Here is a 16,821-nt window from a genome sequence, read left to right as displayed (position 1 = left end):
ACTACATGAATTGGGAATAATTTTACCTTCAGAACACTGACCCTGTTGAGTGAAAAGCAGAAGTCATAAAAAATGTAAGAGGCACGTAAAACTAATTCATTTAATAACTCAGTGGTAGGCACTCAAATTAAGGATAGTTAAGAGTAAGAGAAATAAAATCAATAAACTGTGTTAGAATTCAGCACCAGCCAGTGGAGTTAGGGTAGAGACGCAGTTCAGTTCTTTATTGATGTAAGCTGGGTTTATATGGCAGGAAGATATAACTAACATGATAGGCCATTCACACAATCAAGAAATAGAGCAATGTAGCATCCTAATCCACCATCTGCCAGGCAAACTCCCACTTGGTTAATTAGAATGGGAATGAGAATGAGGCAGTAGATGCAGGAAGTCTCTCAGGCCCCTTCCGCACATGCAGAATAATGCACTTTCAATCCACTTTCACAATTGTTTGCAAGTGAATTTTGCTATTCTGCACAGTAAAATCCAGCTGCAAAGTACATTGAAAGTGGATTGAAAGTGCATTGTTCTGCAGTCAATGCTGTTCAAGCAAATAGTTGCTGACAGATTAACAGGGCTCAGTGATATCAGGAGCCCATGTCTGCACCAGGTACTATTAAGCAACCAGCAGCTTTGTGCTTGCACAGTGACAACCGAGATGTCTCCTGCTGTCTTATTTTTATTGGTAAGGGAGCATGGCAGTGTCCAGTAATCCCTGATTCTAGCCACCTCTTGATCGATCGATAGAAAACTGCCCAGCCTTTGTCAGAAACATGGAAGAGATCAGGTGAAATAGGGTTGAGATCAGAGGCATAGCTCCAAGGGGGCGGTGTGTGCGCAATGCACTGGACACGTGCCCCTGCGGGGGCGTGGCGAGGGCATTCCGGGGCAAGACAGGGGCGGAGGACGCACCAGTGCACTGGGCGCTTTCCCCCCTTGCTCCGTCCCTGATTGAGATCCCAGAATATTTTAGCCACAGCCTCTCTCCTATCAGTTCTGTGGGACACCAAAGATGGTTGCAGTCAGGAATAGAATTTCTGTCCCTTGTCCTTTACATTGGGATCATCAGAAGCAAAGAGCAGCTTTATCCTGCAACTTAACTGGTGTCCCCAAGTGCATCCTACTTTTCCAATGTGTGTTAGCCATTCAATGCCATAGGGAAAAACAAAAACATTAAAGGCAACTTGGTGATGAAGTTAAAACTTGCCTACCACCTGATATTGGGTGGCTCTGCCTTCACCACTAGTCCGCAGGGAACCCTAGGAGACTTTCTGCAATATGCGGACTCTGTACCCGTATGCGTGTACAAATCCATCTATTATAATGACAGGCCCTTAAATAAAAGCCAGGCTGTGTGATACTTGACCTTCAAAATTGCTTTGTATGGGATGAATTTTAAACTTCTACATAACATTTATTTTATTTATAGTGCTTTACTACCCAAGAATGTATTATATCTTTTAAACATTACACAGGATTAAATAAAAGATTTGACAGATAATAATATATATTATGTATTATACTGCTGGCCTTTTGCAGCATTTCTTTGAGTTCGGCAGAAGCCAATATTTGGGCCTTCTTGCTGTTCTGCAGCACACAGAGCTGCTGCAATTGGCTTAGTGTGGAAAATGAGGGATATTTGCAGTGTTGTTGCTCGATGAACCAAATGCAGAATAGGCAAATGTGAACATTTCTATGCTGGCAGCAGATTTTCAAAGCGTAATGATGATGATGATGATGATAAAGCGTGTGCTTTCTTCCCTCTTTGCTAGTTAATCAATGGAAGGAATTGTAAAGGCCTGCAATACAGCTGTGGCTGTCTTTGCTTATAAGAGAAAGCAACAAGAATGTTACAAGATCGTTAGGATAAACAGTCATTTGTAATGAAGATGGATGTCCAGGGTCCACGGAGATGTGAGAGCTGTGGAAAACTTGATGCCTGCTACTTCATGCTGTTCAGATACAACTGTTTCCAGTGTGGGAGGGGGTGTTCCTTGTCCCTGCATAGCAGCTATCTACAAACACAGCCTTGTTCATCGGCAAACACGACATGCATTCCTTCTTGCATTTAGGGCTAAACCAGATACTTTCCAACTTTTCTTCTAAATAACAATGATAGGAAACCGTTCTGAATGGAACGGAGGACCGTTCTCTGTCTGTGTGGATATGGGCATAACATGAAAGCCATTTTTCTGCTCACAATTACTTTCCCAGCCTTTTCCCCCCCTTTTTTTTTTTTTGCTCCTTGGAGTAAAATATATAGGCTTCCTTATCTTTTCCTCTGTGAGAAGACAAGTATCTTGAAAAGGATGATTTTAGAGGGAAAACAACTGACAGACAGAGGGTTAAACCTCTGCATCCAGCCTTTTTCCATTTCTAAACCTGCCCCGGGGGAATGGCACATGAGGTTGGGTTGAATCTAGCCAGCTTTTTCATTTAGCCGTGCCCAATTTTCCACTAAGAGTAGTCCCCATCCCAAATGACTTTTATGTGCACATTCTTTGATTCTCAGCATAGTCTTATGCTGAGGAGCAGCAGTGGCATAATGGTTAAGAGCAGGTGTACTTTAATCTGGAGTAACCGAATTTGATTCCCCACTCTGCCACCTGAGCTGTGGAGGCTTATCTGGGGAATTCAGATTAGCCTGTACATTCCCACACACGCCAGCTCGGTGATTTTGGCCTAGTCACAGTTCTTCTGAGCTCTTTTAGCCCCACCTACCTCACCGGGTGTTTGTTGTGAGGGGGGAAGGGAAAGGAGTTTGTAAACCCCTTTGAGTCTCCTATAGGAGAGAAAGGAGTGATATTAAGCCAATTCTTCTTCTTATTGGTTGCTGAGGGCCCCTCCCCCTTTTTCACAGCAAAAAAAGTTGGTTGGATCCACTCCACTGGCTATAATTTCATGTGTGCAGGCTAATGAGAACCAGAATGGTGTATTGGTTAAAGTATTTGGCTAGGATTTGGCAGGCCCTGGTTCAAATCCCCACTTGTGCCACTGGAGCTTGCTGGGTGACCTTGGCCCAGTCAAACTCTAAACCTGGTTGATGTGAGGACCAAATAGAGGAGAGAACAATGTAGCTGGTTTTGCTCTCCGTCGGGGAGAAAAGCGGTATATAAATATAAATAAAGTAAGCCACACCAAAGCCAGAGTGAATAAACAGTAATTTTTGTACTGCTTTTGATAAAAGAATGTGCATCTCAGTCTTTTACTGCATCAGTGTGAAAAACGTCAAGAGACTCCAACTCATCCAACATAGTTAGGGAACAGCTGTCTATATGGCTGACAAGAAGTATTTATAAAACCTTGAAAGGCATATTTTTTTCAGTTCCTGTACCTAAGTTTGAAATTTAGCAGGAAATGTATTTGCTGGGGGTACTGAGCTCTGTATCAGAGGCTGAAAATTGATTTTAATAGGACACAGCAAATTTTAATTGGTGAGGCTATGAGTCAAAGGCATAGTTTTTCACTGTCTTTTTTGATGCTGTTTTAGCTCTGGCCTGTCTCTGAATAAAGGTCTTTTCTGCACAGCACAAATAAGACATCTTGAGGATGTGAAAAGAAGCATTTGGGGGACGACTTTTGCCCAGCTTTTTCCCCAAGACACCCTCAGGATGTTTTATTTTTACTCAACCCAACTTACTTGGAAAAAGGTTAATTCGAAATCTTTTCCCCCCAAGATGGGTGAAAGACATTTCCTGCTTACTGCGTAGAAAACAGGAAACGTCTTATTTTGCCTGCCCAAGTTTAAAGCTCACACTTTTGGTTTCTCTGCAGTTCACACCCGCCATTTTCAGCTGCTCCAGGGACTCTCCATGCTGCCCACCATTTGCAGAAGATTCCCACAGAGGTTTCCTCTGCTTGCAGCTCATCGGCCGCCATTTCCATGCAAAAATTGCATGAATAAAATTAGTTTTCACTGCTGGTTTGGTGCATGTGTCATTTTTTCCTTTTTTGTTGTTGTTTTGAAGCAGATGTCTTCATAGCTGTGAAGACATCTCTGTCAAAACAAAAGAAAAACAACTCGTGCGCCGAATTGGCAGCGAAAACTAACTTTATTCATGTGCTTTGTAGATGGAAATGGCAGGTGTATGAGCTGCAAGCAGAGGAAACCTCTGGAGGAACCTTCTGCAAATGGCAGATGGCATGGAGTATTCCAAAGCAGCAGAAAATGGCAGGCACGTGCTGCTCACAAAACAGCTGAAGAAGAAGAGGAAGAAGAGGAAGAAGAGGGGGAGTAGTTTGGGTTTATACCCCTCTTTCTCTCCTGAAAGGAGACTCAAGGAAGCTTATAAGCACCTTTCCCTTCCTCTCCCCACAACAGACACCTGTGAGGTAGGTGGGGCTGAGAGAGTTCTGAAAGAATTGTGACTAGCCCAAGGTTACCCAGCAGGAATGTAGGAGTGCGTAAACACATCTAGTTCACCAGATAAGCTTCAGCCTCTCAGGTGGAGGAATGAGGAATCAAAACTGGTTCTTCTGATTAGAATTCACCTGCTCTTAACCACTGCACCACACAGTGGGGGTGGGGGATGTCAGTAAAAACCATTTGGGAGTGAAACACTTTATTTGTCCATGTTATGTGGACAAAAAAAGCCGAAAAGATTCTTTTTAAAACATTATCAAGTCCTTTTATTTGTATTGTGAGGGATAGGCTGAAAAATGAACCAGAATCTAGCCAGTGGGATAGTGCCAAAGGGGCAGGGGGTGCATGATGCATCTGGCACGTGCCCCTGCGGGGCGTGGCGGAGGTGTTTCTGGGTGTGGCAGGGGTGCGGGGTGTATCCGTGTCCTGGGCACAGTTCCCCCCCTCTCCGCCCCTGGATCTAGGCAACATTTTCATTGGTGAGAAAGGGAGGAGCAAGTACCCTTTGGCTACCAAAAAGACTATAATTGAAGGGCAACAGGTATATTTGGAATATATAATCCTGTCAAGCAAAGTAACAGGTGGAAATGTGGATTGTGCGGCACGTCAAATTAGAATAGTTTATCTTATAAAAAACCAGCCGTTTTACCTCAGAAGTTCATAATGAAACATAAGCAGTACTTAACCTGAGAGAGAAAACATACATTATATACACAGTATCACATATAATAGTTACATGCACGGCTCATGGTTTGTTACAGTTTGGTTGCGTTACAATATCTTTTTAGTCTATAGTCAAGAGCACTTTCTATGTATCATTTGGTTTACAACAGTATACAGAGCATCTTTCTTTTAGTTAGTCAGTCAGGTAGTCTCAGAGAGTGTGGTGAGGGAACAAAGCACCACCAACGGATTTTAACTGTCACCTTTGGAATGTTCGTGCAGCTTCCCAGAATTCTTGCTGCTGCTGCATGCAAAGCAAGGTTGGAAATTCCAGCAATAATGACAACCATGGGACCTGCCTGGACAAAGCCCATGTGGGGTGGCAGCTATAATGAGTAGAGGGTGAGATTGAGGCAAAAACTTAGTGGTGACACATCCAACTTCTTAATTCAATTGATAGCCCTAATCACTTGATTGAATCCCGCCATCTGCCAGTAATTGAACATTTTTTCCTACATTCTCCTACTTTTCTAACCCAGGCTGATTCTCTGGTTCATGGAACTCATGTGGTCTACTGGCCCCATGGGTGGGAAGGCTATATCGGGAAGGAGGAAGGGAATGAAACTACCCTGTGGGTTGTTCCAACCGTGGATAGGGAGGCTGGGCCCTTCCTGCAGTCTGTTCATCTTCATGATTCTGTTGGCTCTCCAATGATGGGAATAGACTTTCCCAGAGTCTGATGGGAATGCTGGGAAGGCAACTGCAGAAAGGTCTGCAGTTTTTGTATCTGCATATTTTGGAGTCCAATCCAGTTGATCTAAAAGTTTCACAGTGTAGTTCAACATGCATGGCCGGGGGACACCGGGCCGAGGGCTCCCCAAATGTTGGTTCATATTTCCTAAGGTTAGTGGAAATACAGCTACATTTGTCTTGCCTATTTTGTGAATTGGCATTCATAGTGGTTCTCAGAAGAGTGTTGTGGGTTTTCCAGGTTGTATGGCCGTGTTCCAGTAGCATTTTCTTCTGATGTTTCACCTGCATCTGTGGCTGGCATCTAAGGTGCCAGCCACAGATGCAGGCAAAACATCCGGAGAAAATGCTATGGGAACATGGCCATACAACCCAGAAAACCCACAGCACTCTAGTGCAGTGATGGCGAACCTTTTTGAGACCGAGTGCCCAAACTGCAACCCAAAACGGGATTATTTATCGCAAAGTGCCAACACGGCAATTTAACCTGAATATTGAGGTTTCAGTTTAGAAAAAACAGTTGGCTCTGAGGCGTACGTTACTCGGGAGTGAGCTTGGTGGTAGTCGGTAGCTTTGCTTTGAAGCAATCATGCAACTCTTCCAATGGGTGAATCATGACCCTAGGAGGGTTTACTCAGAAGCAAACCCCACTGCCAGCAACCGAGCTTACTCCCAGTTAAAGGATCGCGCTGTAGTTCTTTGCATGAAAATCAGTGGGGTTTAACAGCGCTTAACAGGGTTACCTACACTGCTTCCCCAAAACTAGGTCTTAGATTTAATGCTAATAATCAAGCCCAGTGGCCCAGGCCAGCCTAGATGTGTAGGGGCGGGGGTTTGAGGGACTCTGTTCGTGCGTGCCCACAGAGAGGGCTCTGAGTGCCACCTCTGGCACCCATGCCATAGGTTCGCCATCACTGCTCTAGTGATTCCAGCCGTGAAAGCCTTCGACAATACATAGTTGTTATCATTAAGTAGCACATAGAAAACTTGTTGTATCAATATTCTGTGCATTAAATATACTATATTATTTACAAACCTGTATTTTGCCCCAACCCCAGACACTGTATCAAAATGACTGTCACTCATTTGTATTATAGAGGCATAAGCCGGGGAGTATAAATATCCTATGAAGTTCTGAATTATCTTTTTGGCAGCAGATGCTCATCATGGGTTCCCAGAGTCTAGGGCAATGCATTAGATCAATGAGTGCCTGTGGGATGTGGCTGGAAAGTAGGGAGCTGTTTTGAATTCTCCTGAACCTTTAGCAGTGATTCCTGCTGTGCACTGCAATACCAAATGCAACTGAGTTGTGGCTGAGAACTAAGGGAGAAGATAACAAGATCAGTGTGGTGCTAACAAAAGGAAGGAAGTTCAGCTTTGTGAAGTGCCATAAGCTACAGGCCATTCCTCAGACATGCACCAGTACAGCGCCTTCTCCTGCCTTTGCCACCTCCCAGAGAGATCGCATGTAAAGAGGTTTTCACACTTCCTGTTGCTGTTCTGTGAATAATCTGTCCCCAACATGCATGCACTGTTTTTTAATGCTGCTTTAAATTGTTTATCAATAGAGTAGATATACTTTCTTGTTCCAGAGTGTTTCCCGTTTGCAGGTTCATCAATACTTATTTATCTGCACAACTGGACCACCAAGACAGCTAACCATTAGGCTTAAGGATACGGCTGCATGAAGGCAGGCAGGCTTGAATCCTGAATGCTCTGGCAATTAAAACAGCATTAAATATATCATAATAAAATATATCGCAAAACCAATGAAAACAAGAGCTAAAATACTTATATAAAACAGATTAGAGCATTAAAACACAAGATAGGAAGAAAGGGCTGTTGAGGAAATGCTAAAGAAAACACAACAAAAAGTCTTCACATCTGCTGGTTGAAGTCAATGACAGAAAGGAACAAACAAATATCCCCAAGAAGAGAATTACATAATTTTGGTGCCATATATGAAATAGTTATAAGCAGACATCATGTGGTCCCTCATTCCTTTTCATCCTTAGAAATGGATTGTTTTGGGGGGTGCGGTTAGTCATTGCTAACTATGATTTTATATCCCATAATATGGTTGGAAGGGTTATGCCACAAAAATCTTCCTGAGGCCAAGCAGGTTTGGGTCTGATCAGTGAATACTGTACATTTTATGTATTCTTGAATGCTCTGAGGAAGGAAAGTGTGTTTGTGGTAAATAAAATTAATTTTCTCTTGTACTTTTCACTCAGAAGAGATTTTACTGTGGATTTTTTGTGTGAGAGATCTTGTATGATTAAAAATGGTTCTTAATGGAGACCTGTAATCTCTCCTCAAATGGAAGAACTATATTAAGAATTCTAGATACTTGTGCATTATAAATTAACTGAATGTTGAATGTTCTGTGGCATTTAAAAATTCCAGGCTTAATAGTGAAGTCTAACACTGAAATCAGTGATAGTTTTGCTTGAACAGGATATCTGAAAGGACGGGGGATATTTGCCAACGGCCTTTATATAAGTAACATTCAGCGGAGAGCTTAAAGTGTGTCAGACTAAAATTGCCCACCACAAATCATTGAAAATTCACCGGCTTGTGCTAGGCATGCATGAAATGGCCACTTGCTAATATAACTGGCTCTTCACATTTGCTCTGCCAAAACATAGATCTTCAAACATAACATCATGTCTTTTGCATCCTGTGGAAAGCCAGGCTGTTTTGTTAGGACATGCCTAGTTGCTCCTCAGATATATGTACTAGCTACCCAAAATGACTTGGACATTTCAAAGAAATTACATTCCCCACTGACTTGCTGGCTGCTATAATGTTTTTAAGAAATATGTCAGATCCTGGTAACTTCAGCTGCTTAGTGCCCTGTTGTGAAAACCTCAGTGTAAAGAATACGATAAAACATTCAACTTTAAGAGGAGGGCATGGGAAGGAGGATGCCTTGACTTTGATAGTTTCCTCAACAAGACAAGCCTACCCTGTGAATTTCATTGGTGGGTGGTGGTGATCAGCAGGAAATAGTCTAAGTTGGGGAAGGGAGTGAAATTCTTGTGAATGTTATGTCGGGCTCAGAGGCATAGCTCCAAGGGGGCCGGTGTGTGTGCAAAACACTGGGCGCTTATCCCTGTGGGGATGTGGTGAGGGTGTTCCGGGGGTGGGAGGTTCCGGGTGGGGGCGTGGCGGGTTGTGGTGGGGGTGGAGGATGCACCAGTGCACTGGGCACTTTTCCACCTTGCTACACCTCTGGTTGGGTTACCAAGAAATGCAGGTTAGGAATACTGTTGAATGAGGGAGACTGACCAACAACATCACAAGTAGAACTTGTCATCAGGAAAGAAGGCATGGTTCAAGGGTCACTTCTCAGCCTTGGAACTGTGACGTTCTTGAGTAAATGTATTCTGGTCCAAGATGTATTTTTGTCCTGGAAATCCTGTAATGAGCTCTGAACATAAACCATCTCCCTGCAATTCTAGAAAATCAAGTGCACAATGGGCAGTTGTGAGCGTTTATCTATTTTTCATTGTTTTAATATACAAAGATGCAAGGGCTAAACGTGCAGATTTATCGTGCTTGTATTACATGAGTAAAATAGACGCATCAACCAGTCTGCCCTTTCTTGTTATATTAAACAGTAGAACAGCATGTAAGAAGCAAATAGAATATATGCACAGGCAAAATACATACTGCAGCACTGAATGAAATGCATCCCAATCACCCTTGAAGAAAAATAGAGAGGGATGCTCAGGTTCAGGGACCTCAAGACAGGCATGAGCCTCTCCCAAAATATGGCTTCATTGCCTTCAATATATTATTCAGTAAGGGTTTGATTCTGCCATAGATGAGGCAGAATATATGCGGATCTTTCACAGAACGACAGAGCCAATTCACATGGAGATCTAGGAGATAGAGGCTGTTACAGGTAGAGAAAACAAGAAGCTGGTGAGATTTTATACTGCCAGGCAGAGACAGAGAAGAACTAAAACTCCGGAGGTAACAGAAGAGCAGTTTTGGGACATATTAACCAGTTTTTACAATAAAGACACCTAATGGTGTACCTGCTGTTTTGCTCCCTCCATTCATAAGATGTTAAAACCAAGTTTGAGTGGAGATAAAAAAAGGCAAGGTTGATGGGTGGTGGAGACATCCTGATTGGAAACATTCTACATGCTTAACCCAAATGAGATCTTCAGCTTACTAAAAACAAGACTACTAGACCAGAAACAACAGCTGCTTCTAGCATCAGCAAACAGATCATGCTCCCCTCTATACCACAATATAGTACCCAAACATCGGCAGCTGGCACACTACATTGATCTATTATTGGAGCCAACACAGAGATGGGCCCTAACCCATGCCAGATGCAATGTGGCATGGCAATGTGGCATGGCAATGATCGGCAATAGAGGAGGGGTGACTACTCTCTATCCCATCCATTGAAAGATTTGGTCCCCATTGTCTGAACCAAGTAGAAACCTTAAACCACATGATTTTCTTCTGTCCTAAGTATTCAAACATCAGATCCTTATCACCACAGTCCATATACCTCAAAGCACTAACTTGTTCAGCTGACTTGCAAATGAACTTCCTTCTCAAGGAGCAGCAGTGGCGTAGGAGGTTAAGAGCTCGTTTATCTAATCTGGAGGAACCGGGTTTGATTCCCAGCTCTGCCGTCTGAGCTGAGGAGGCTTATCTGGGGAATTCAGATTAGCCTGTACACTGCCACACACGCCAGCTGGGTGACCTTGGGCTAGTCACAGCTTCTCAGAGCTCTCTCAGCCCCACCCACCTCACAGGGTGTTTGTTGTGAGGGGGGGAAGGGCAAGGAGATTGTGAGCCCCTTTGAGTCTCCTGCAGGAGAGAAAGGGGGGATATAAATCCAAACTCTTCTTCTTCAACAGCAAGAAACAGGAGACACTGGAAAAGACGGCTGAATTTCTCCTGCAAGTGATTGCTGTCTGGAATCAAGGAAAACAGAAAGGAACATGACCTGCTTATATTACTGCATATTTTATTTATTCTTTACTTTGTATGCCTAATAAGGGTTATTGATAATGATGACATCCTGATTGGCAGTCGTTAGACATATATCTGCTTGTCATTTAGTGCATATTGTTTGTTTGAAACCAACAGCTGTCAAGAAAACCACATGACAGCATTACAAGATAGACAAGGACCAATATCTCAAAGCAAAGGATATTAATTGGTGATGATTGATCACAATTAGAATTAAGGAGCTTCCAGATGCATTGCAGATGGCCAAGATCTGGAAAGGGAGGTTTTTAGGATCTCACCAGAATCTCCAGTATCCAATTTGTTGATAGGTGCTTGGCTTCTAGCTTGCTTTGTGACTCTGCCGTGAGTGCCTGAATGCAGTCCTTTCCAAGCTCCAGGTGAGGTCTGCATTATCGCACTAATCCTTTAGCATTATGGAAGAGACCTTTGAGACCTCACTTGTTGCCTTTGAAATGAGATTAGCTTATAGCTATGTAACAGCAGAATCTCTTCCTTGTCTCTGAACACCGTATGGTATAAAGTTGTTAATGGCACTGAAGAAGCTGTGGATTAGGGGATTCTGAAGACTGCTTATTGTTAGTATGTCTTTAATCTTTTAAATCGATGAGGTAATAATATCACAGTGTGCTTCTGAGAATGAAATCTCAATAATATATAGTTCATCCATATTTTAGGTATTTTGCTGATAATGTTGGACTGATGGATTGGCTTTATCGTGAGTTTGCCTTGCCTTATTAGATATATGTGGCGTGGTGGTTAATGTATGTGGGAGCAGCGGTGGCATAGTGGTTAAGAGCAGGTGCATTCTAATCTGGAGGAACCGGTTTTGATTCCCTGCTCCGCCGCATGAGCTGTGGAGGCTTATCTGGGGAATTCAGATTAGCCTGTGCACTCCCACACAGCTAGACCTTGGGCTAGTCACAGCTTTTCAGAGCTCTCTCAGCCCCACCCACCTCACAGGGTGTTTGTTGCGAGGGGGAAAGGGAAATGAGTTTGTAGGCCCCTTTGAGTCTCCTATAGGAGAGAAAGGGGTGATATAAATCCAACCTCCTCCTCCTCCTCCTCCTCCTCCTCCTCCTCCTCCTCCTCCTCCTCTTCTTCTTCTTCTTCTTCTTCTTCTTCTTCTTCTTCTTCTTCTTCTTCTTCTTCTTCTTCTTCTTCTTCTTCTGTGAATGAGGTGTTGTTAGAATAAAATTAGTGAAGTTGACCCAGGAAGTGACTAAATCCACTTTACCCAAGTAGAGCACACTTCTGAAAATTGCCTATGAATATTCTCCATTTTCCCCCTTTGCACACTTTTTAATGAGTAACATGTTTTTGTGCTCTCCTGAAAAAAATGATACATCATTTTAAAAACCCAACAAAAAGAAACAGTGATTGGCAAGAACTGGCACCATCAAGTTGTAGTTAGGAAAAAAATACCAAGTAACTATTCATTTCCAAAGTATATGGGTTACTCACATAAAAGTAAATGCATTTGTGGCTGAAATAAAAATTAATATGCACACAAACACCCATTGAATTCTGAATTTTTTATTCCATTCAGTAAACAACTTCATTTTGTTTATCCCACCAGGCTTTGGAGGAATCGGAAGCTTGCAGGATACCTGGAGGCTTAGCAAGCGTGAAGAACCAATTTGAAAAAGGAGAAACCGTCTCATCGCAGAATACTCAGTTCCAATACCAGCATAAGGTAAACTAAGCAGCATTCATCATCATAATAATTAGGGACCTTCAGGGTAACGTTAATATGAAATCGAGTTCACCCTCGACTGTCCAACTTGACTCAGAAGTGATTTCATGTTGTTTTTCAAAGACACAGAAACTGCTGTTGTTCCAGGGTCTTCAGACCCACAAGCACAGCATCTGAGAATGACAGTGTCCTTATTTATCTGTCAGAGAATAAGTAGCAGCTTCTGACAGCCATCACTGGTCCTCAAGATAAAAGGTTCTCTTTGGGATCCCACTATATTGTGTTCCACCGAAAGATGGAAAGCATACTTCGCCACAGATCAAAGCTTACTGGACCTTCTTTGTTGTAGAATGCTCCGGCTGGGTCCTAGTGCCTACCCAGTCCTGCTCCCCCCATCTGTTTGAATGTTTGAAAGTAAAAATACATTTTGGCATAAATGCTCTTGTATCAAAGTACCATATTCAATAATGCACAAAATAATTGTTTTGACAAAGGCAGCACATAAAAATGAATGATAATTCTCATATTTATTTGGGACTATATTCTAATATGGAAGCATACCGTTTTCTCATTGCTGCACCTCAACCGACTGAACTATCATCTTTCTGTGGAACAGAGTATAATACATTTAAAAACTTTAAAAACTAAGTTACAAAGGAAAAGAAGAGAGGAAAGGTGGTGAACAAGCAGAGGAAAAGTATAAACCCTACAGAACTGGGCCAGCTTCAATAATCCCTCTTAGCATAGCTATCCAGGAAACCTCCCCCAAACACTCATGTACCGGAGAAGGAAACTTAAGGGGAGCAATGCAGGGAAAGAAAATCAAGATTCTCCCACTTTATCCCTTTGGAAAACATAGTGCTCTTTTGCTGTTTGCACTGATTTTGAGTCAAGTTGTTGAGTCTAGCTGTTGCTGAAGTTCTCAGCCATGGTCCAGACCAACAGACATTGTGTTACTATTCCCTTGCTCTCAAAAAAGAACAAAATATGGTAAGTGGATTGCCTGACCTTTGCACCCCAGGATAATCCAGCCCCTGGGATATTTATTACCTCCTGGCCCCCCTGTTCGCTTCATTGGCCGTTGATGTCACCTCTTGGTTTAACAGTTACAGAGGTGAGTGAAAACTTCCACACACATATATCCATAGTGCTCAGGATATATCCAGTTTCTGGTTCTAATAAGGCTTCCATTCCAAAAGCAGCCCTTGCTAAAGCATTCACTTGGCTTTAAATAAAAAGTAATATGAGATACATCTCAGATAGGCATACTGAATATTTCTGTTTTCTATGCACTGTTGTATCCTAAGGTCAAAGAACAAAATAAAACAAAACCATCCACAGCTCTCATTGTAGAACACCAACTCAGACTTACATCTGATCTATAGCCTAAAATATATAAAAATGAAAGCCACATCTTTGGAGTTGTAACTCATTATAAATTATCTGCTGGTGCTTTGCATATATTTCACTTGAAGCAATGCTAAGCTGTTCTCATTGGGGAAGAGTTTGCCGTTTCCTTTGTGTTAAATTTAATCAGCTTCTCTAAACAGATCAAAAATGGCACGGAAGTACCCAGATGCTACACAAAGCTGCATAAATGTAGGTTCCAAATGCTGGTTTAGATAAGAGGTTTATGTATTTTATTACTTCATTATCATATATCATTAAAAAAAACTGTTGCAGCCAAGTTAATGCATTTTGGAACATATGAGGGATGGTGAAATGAAACTCATTGCACTGTGTCCTATTCGTTTTGAAAAAAATAGTAATGGCTTGATAAACAGCCACAATTACTCTAATCCTTGGTGTTCATCTATGAAACAATGAAATGAGGTTAGTCGAAAATGCTGCAGCAGAAAAATAAAGCTCCTGTGGACTCGAGCTAGTTAAATCAAGATCACCGCCCACAAGTTCGCTGTTAATTAGAATATTTAGTCATTAAAGTCCAAAATGAGACAGTCAACTGCATTTGGACGACAATGGGAGCAGGTTTTATTTACATAAAAACAAAAATCTATATCCAAAGGCAGAGATTTTTTTTCCTTAGTTGCATTAAAAATACATGAAGAATTAGAAGTAACGCTGGGAAATTCTTTCTGAAATTCTAATGATAGGGAAATGAAATCATCGCCTTGCAAATGCAAAATGTTGATCTCCACAAAGAAACTCTTGTCTGATGGGATAATACAATGAACCCTTCTGGCAGTATTTAATGAATGGTGTGACATTTCATTGGAATAACTATTTAACATGATTCAGCAAAAAGTCCAGGCATGAGTTACAGAATTCACCCCAACCAAGTGTCAATAGAACATTTTATCCTGGTCTTTCAGAGTGTTTAGAACAAGTTTTTAATAATAGTTGCTGTATCTTAAGGCATTTTGTACTATGTTAGCTGTTCCCTAATCTTGTAGGCCTAGTGCCACCTTCCACATAATTACCAGTTGCTTCTCTTGTTACTTTTTGGAAAGTAATCTCCAAATACAGTCAGTAAGATTAGTGGCGTAGCGCCAAGGGGACAGGGAGGTGCGCTGGTGCAGGGAGTGGTGGGGGCGTTCCAGGGGCGTTCCAGGGCAGGTGGGGGCATGGCAGGGGCATAGGGCACACGCGTGACCCAGGCGCAGTTCCCCCTCACTCCGACCTTGAGTCAGATATGTATCTGGGGAAGCTGATATATAAAGTGACTTCCCAAACCACAAATTTATAACCTGGGTTCAGAGCTCATGGGATTTTTATAATAAGTACTCTAAATGAAGTGTGGGATTTAGGTTAAGGAGACCTCAGCCCAAACCCTGGTCGTTCACAATGCTTATGGGATACATTTGCGCCATACCATGCAATTTAGTGTAGTTGTGAGACTAGAAAAGGAGTAAAAATGTGCTGAAAGGATGAAAAAGTAAGCTGAGGACATGCTGAGCAGCCATGAGGGAACAGGATTGCCAGGCAATGTCATTTACACCACTATGTCGCTCCCAGGGAAAACCTGGAAGTGACGTTCGGTAGTTCTAGGAATTGCAGGAAACTCTTTAGTAAAACTGGAAGCAATACTGAGCTCAATAGCACCCCTTCAGAACTGTTTCTGGTCAGGGAGGGGGAAGGCTAAAGTCTCTTCCCTGCATGTACCTCAGGTCTTGAGGAAGTTACATCTGTTGCACAAAACACAGGGTGGGAACCCACACCTGAACGGAAACTGTGTACTCCATAATGTGTACATCAGCTGAAGGAATACATGCAAGTAACCTCTGGTTTGAGACAAGTGAGTTCACTTCATATTGGTGTGTGTGAGTTTAGATGATAATGTATCAAACGCTATTATGGTAATTTTTTTCTACTGGAAATCACAATTAAAAAGCCAAAATCATTGACACATTACAAAATATGATTGCATTTGGAGAAATAATGATTGTATATTTAAGTGGTTTAAGATACACGTTTAAATAAGCATTCATATTTAACACATAAAATATGTGCACCGTGCAAATATGGGGGAAAAAGCATGATTATATGACGGCAGTGAGCTTTCTGAAATTTAGAAGTGTTGTCAAGAATGCAAAATGACTGGCAGAAGTAAGGCTACAGGCAACAATAATGGGAAGAGTCAAAAAAGGACACCAGTAAAGGATTATGATAAGCACAAAAATAACGCTGGAAAACATGGCAGGAGATCAGAATAAGCAGAAGGATAAATGCAGCCTTTCCGTCTCTAACAAGCGCAAAGACAGATAAACTCAGGTGCATCACTCTTTGCAAAAATTGAGTTTGTTGGTACATGTAAAATTACCATGCTTACTTTTCAAAGGGCACTTGGAAGGGCTGTTGCTCATGGTAGAGAACTTAACTTTTACTTTTGGCATTAACATACCACTGAAGAAAGGAAAATATAAATTATTAGGAGTGTGCATTTGGCACAAGCCAAACCCAAAAAGTAAGATAGAAATTACTAGGGGTGTGCATTTGGCAAAAGCTGAACCACAGGGAGTTAGGAAGGAGCAGGATTTTTGTGTGTGTGTGTTTGGGTTTAACAGACCCGAATTTATTTATTTTTGAAAACCCAAAACAGTTGATATGAGGGGATTTGGTGTTTTGTTTTTTGTTTGTTTTTGAAAATTTTGGGACTATTGAACCTGAATCCAAAACACAATGGGAGGAAAAATATGCAACACCCCCCCCCCAAAAAAAATTTATGACATTTTGCTCCCATTGAATTTTTGAATTGTGGCCCTACTACTCCCATAATTGGGATACTTTGTTTAAAAATTAATTATTTTCAGTCAACTATAAGCTGCTGTTCTCTTCTGCACAGTTTCGGTCAGTTAGACCTCTTCATTTCCCTCTCAGCTCTCAGCTG

The 16,821-nt window shown here is 42.0% G+C and overlaps 1 protein-coding gene across 1 annotated transcript in view; it reads left to right on the top strand.

Moving 5' to 3' along the window:
* XIRP2 (xin actin binding repeat containing 2) overlaps nucleotides 1-16,821 on the top strand; it is a 164,464-nt gene that overhangs the window by 79,293 nt on the left and 68,350 nt on the right. The window contains exon 6 of the mRNA XM_048484477.1: nucleotides 12,357-12,473. Within this exon, the coding sequence (XP_048340434.1) occupies nucleotides 12,357-12,473 (117 nt within the window). The remainder of the gene's footprint in view (nucleotides 1-12,356; nucleotides 12,474-16,821) is intronic.

The sequence above is a fragment of the Sphaerodactylus townsendi genome, linkage group LG02 (assembly GCF_021028975.2).
Source record: "Sphaerodactylus townsendi isolate TG3544 linkage group LG02, MPM_Stown_v2.3, whole genome shotgun sequence".
Lineage (NCBI taxonomy): Eukaryota > Metazoa > Chordata > Lepidosauria > Squamata > Sphaerodactylidae > Sphaerodactylus > Sphaerodactylus townsendi.
Note: the sequence above shows the minus strand (reverse complement) of the source record. Positions and strands in the feature narration are given on the sequence as shown.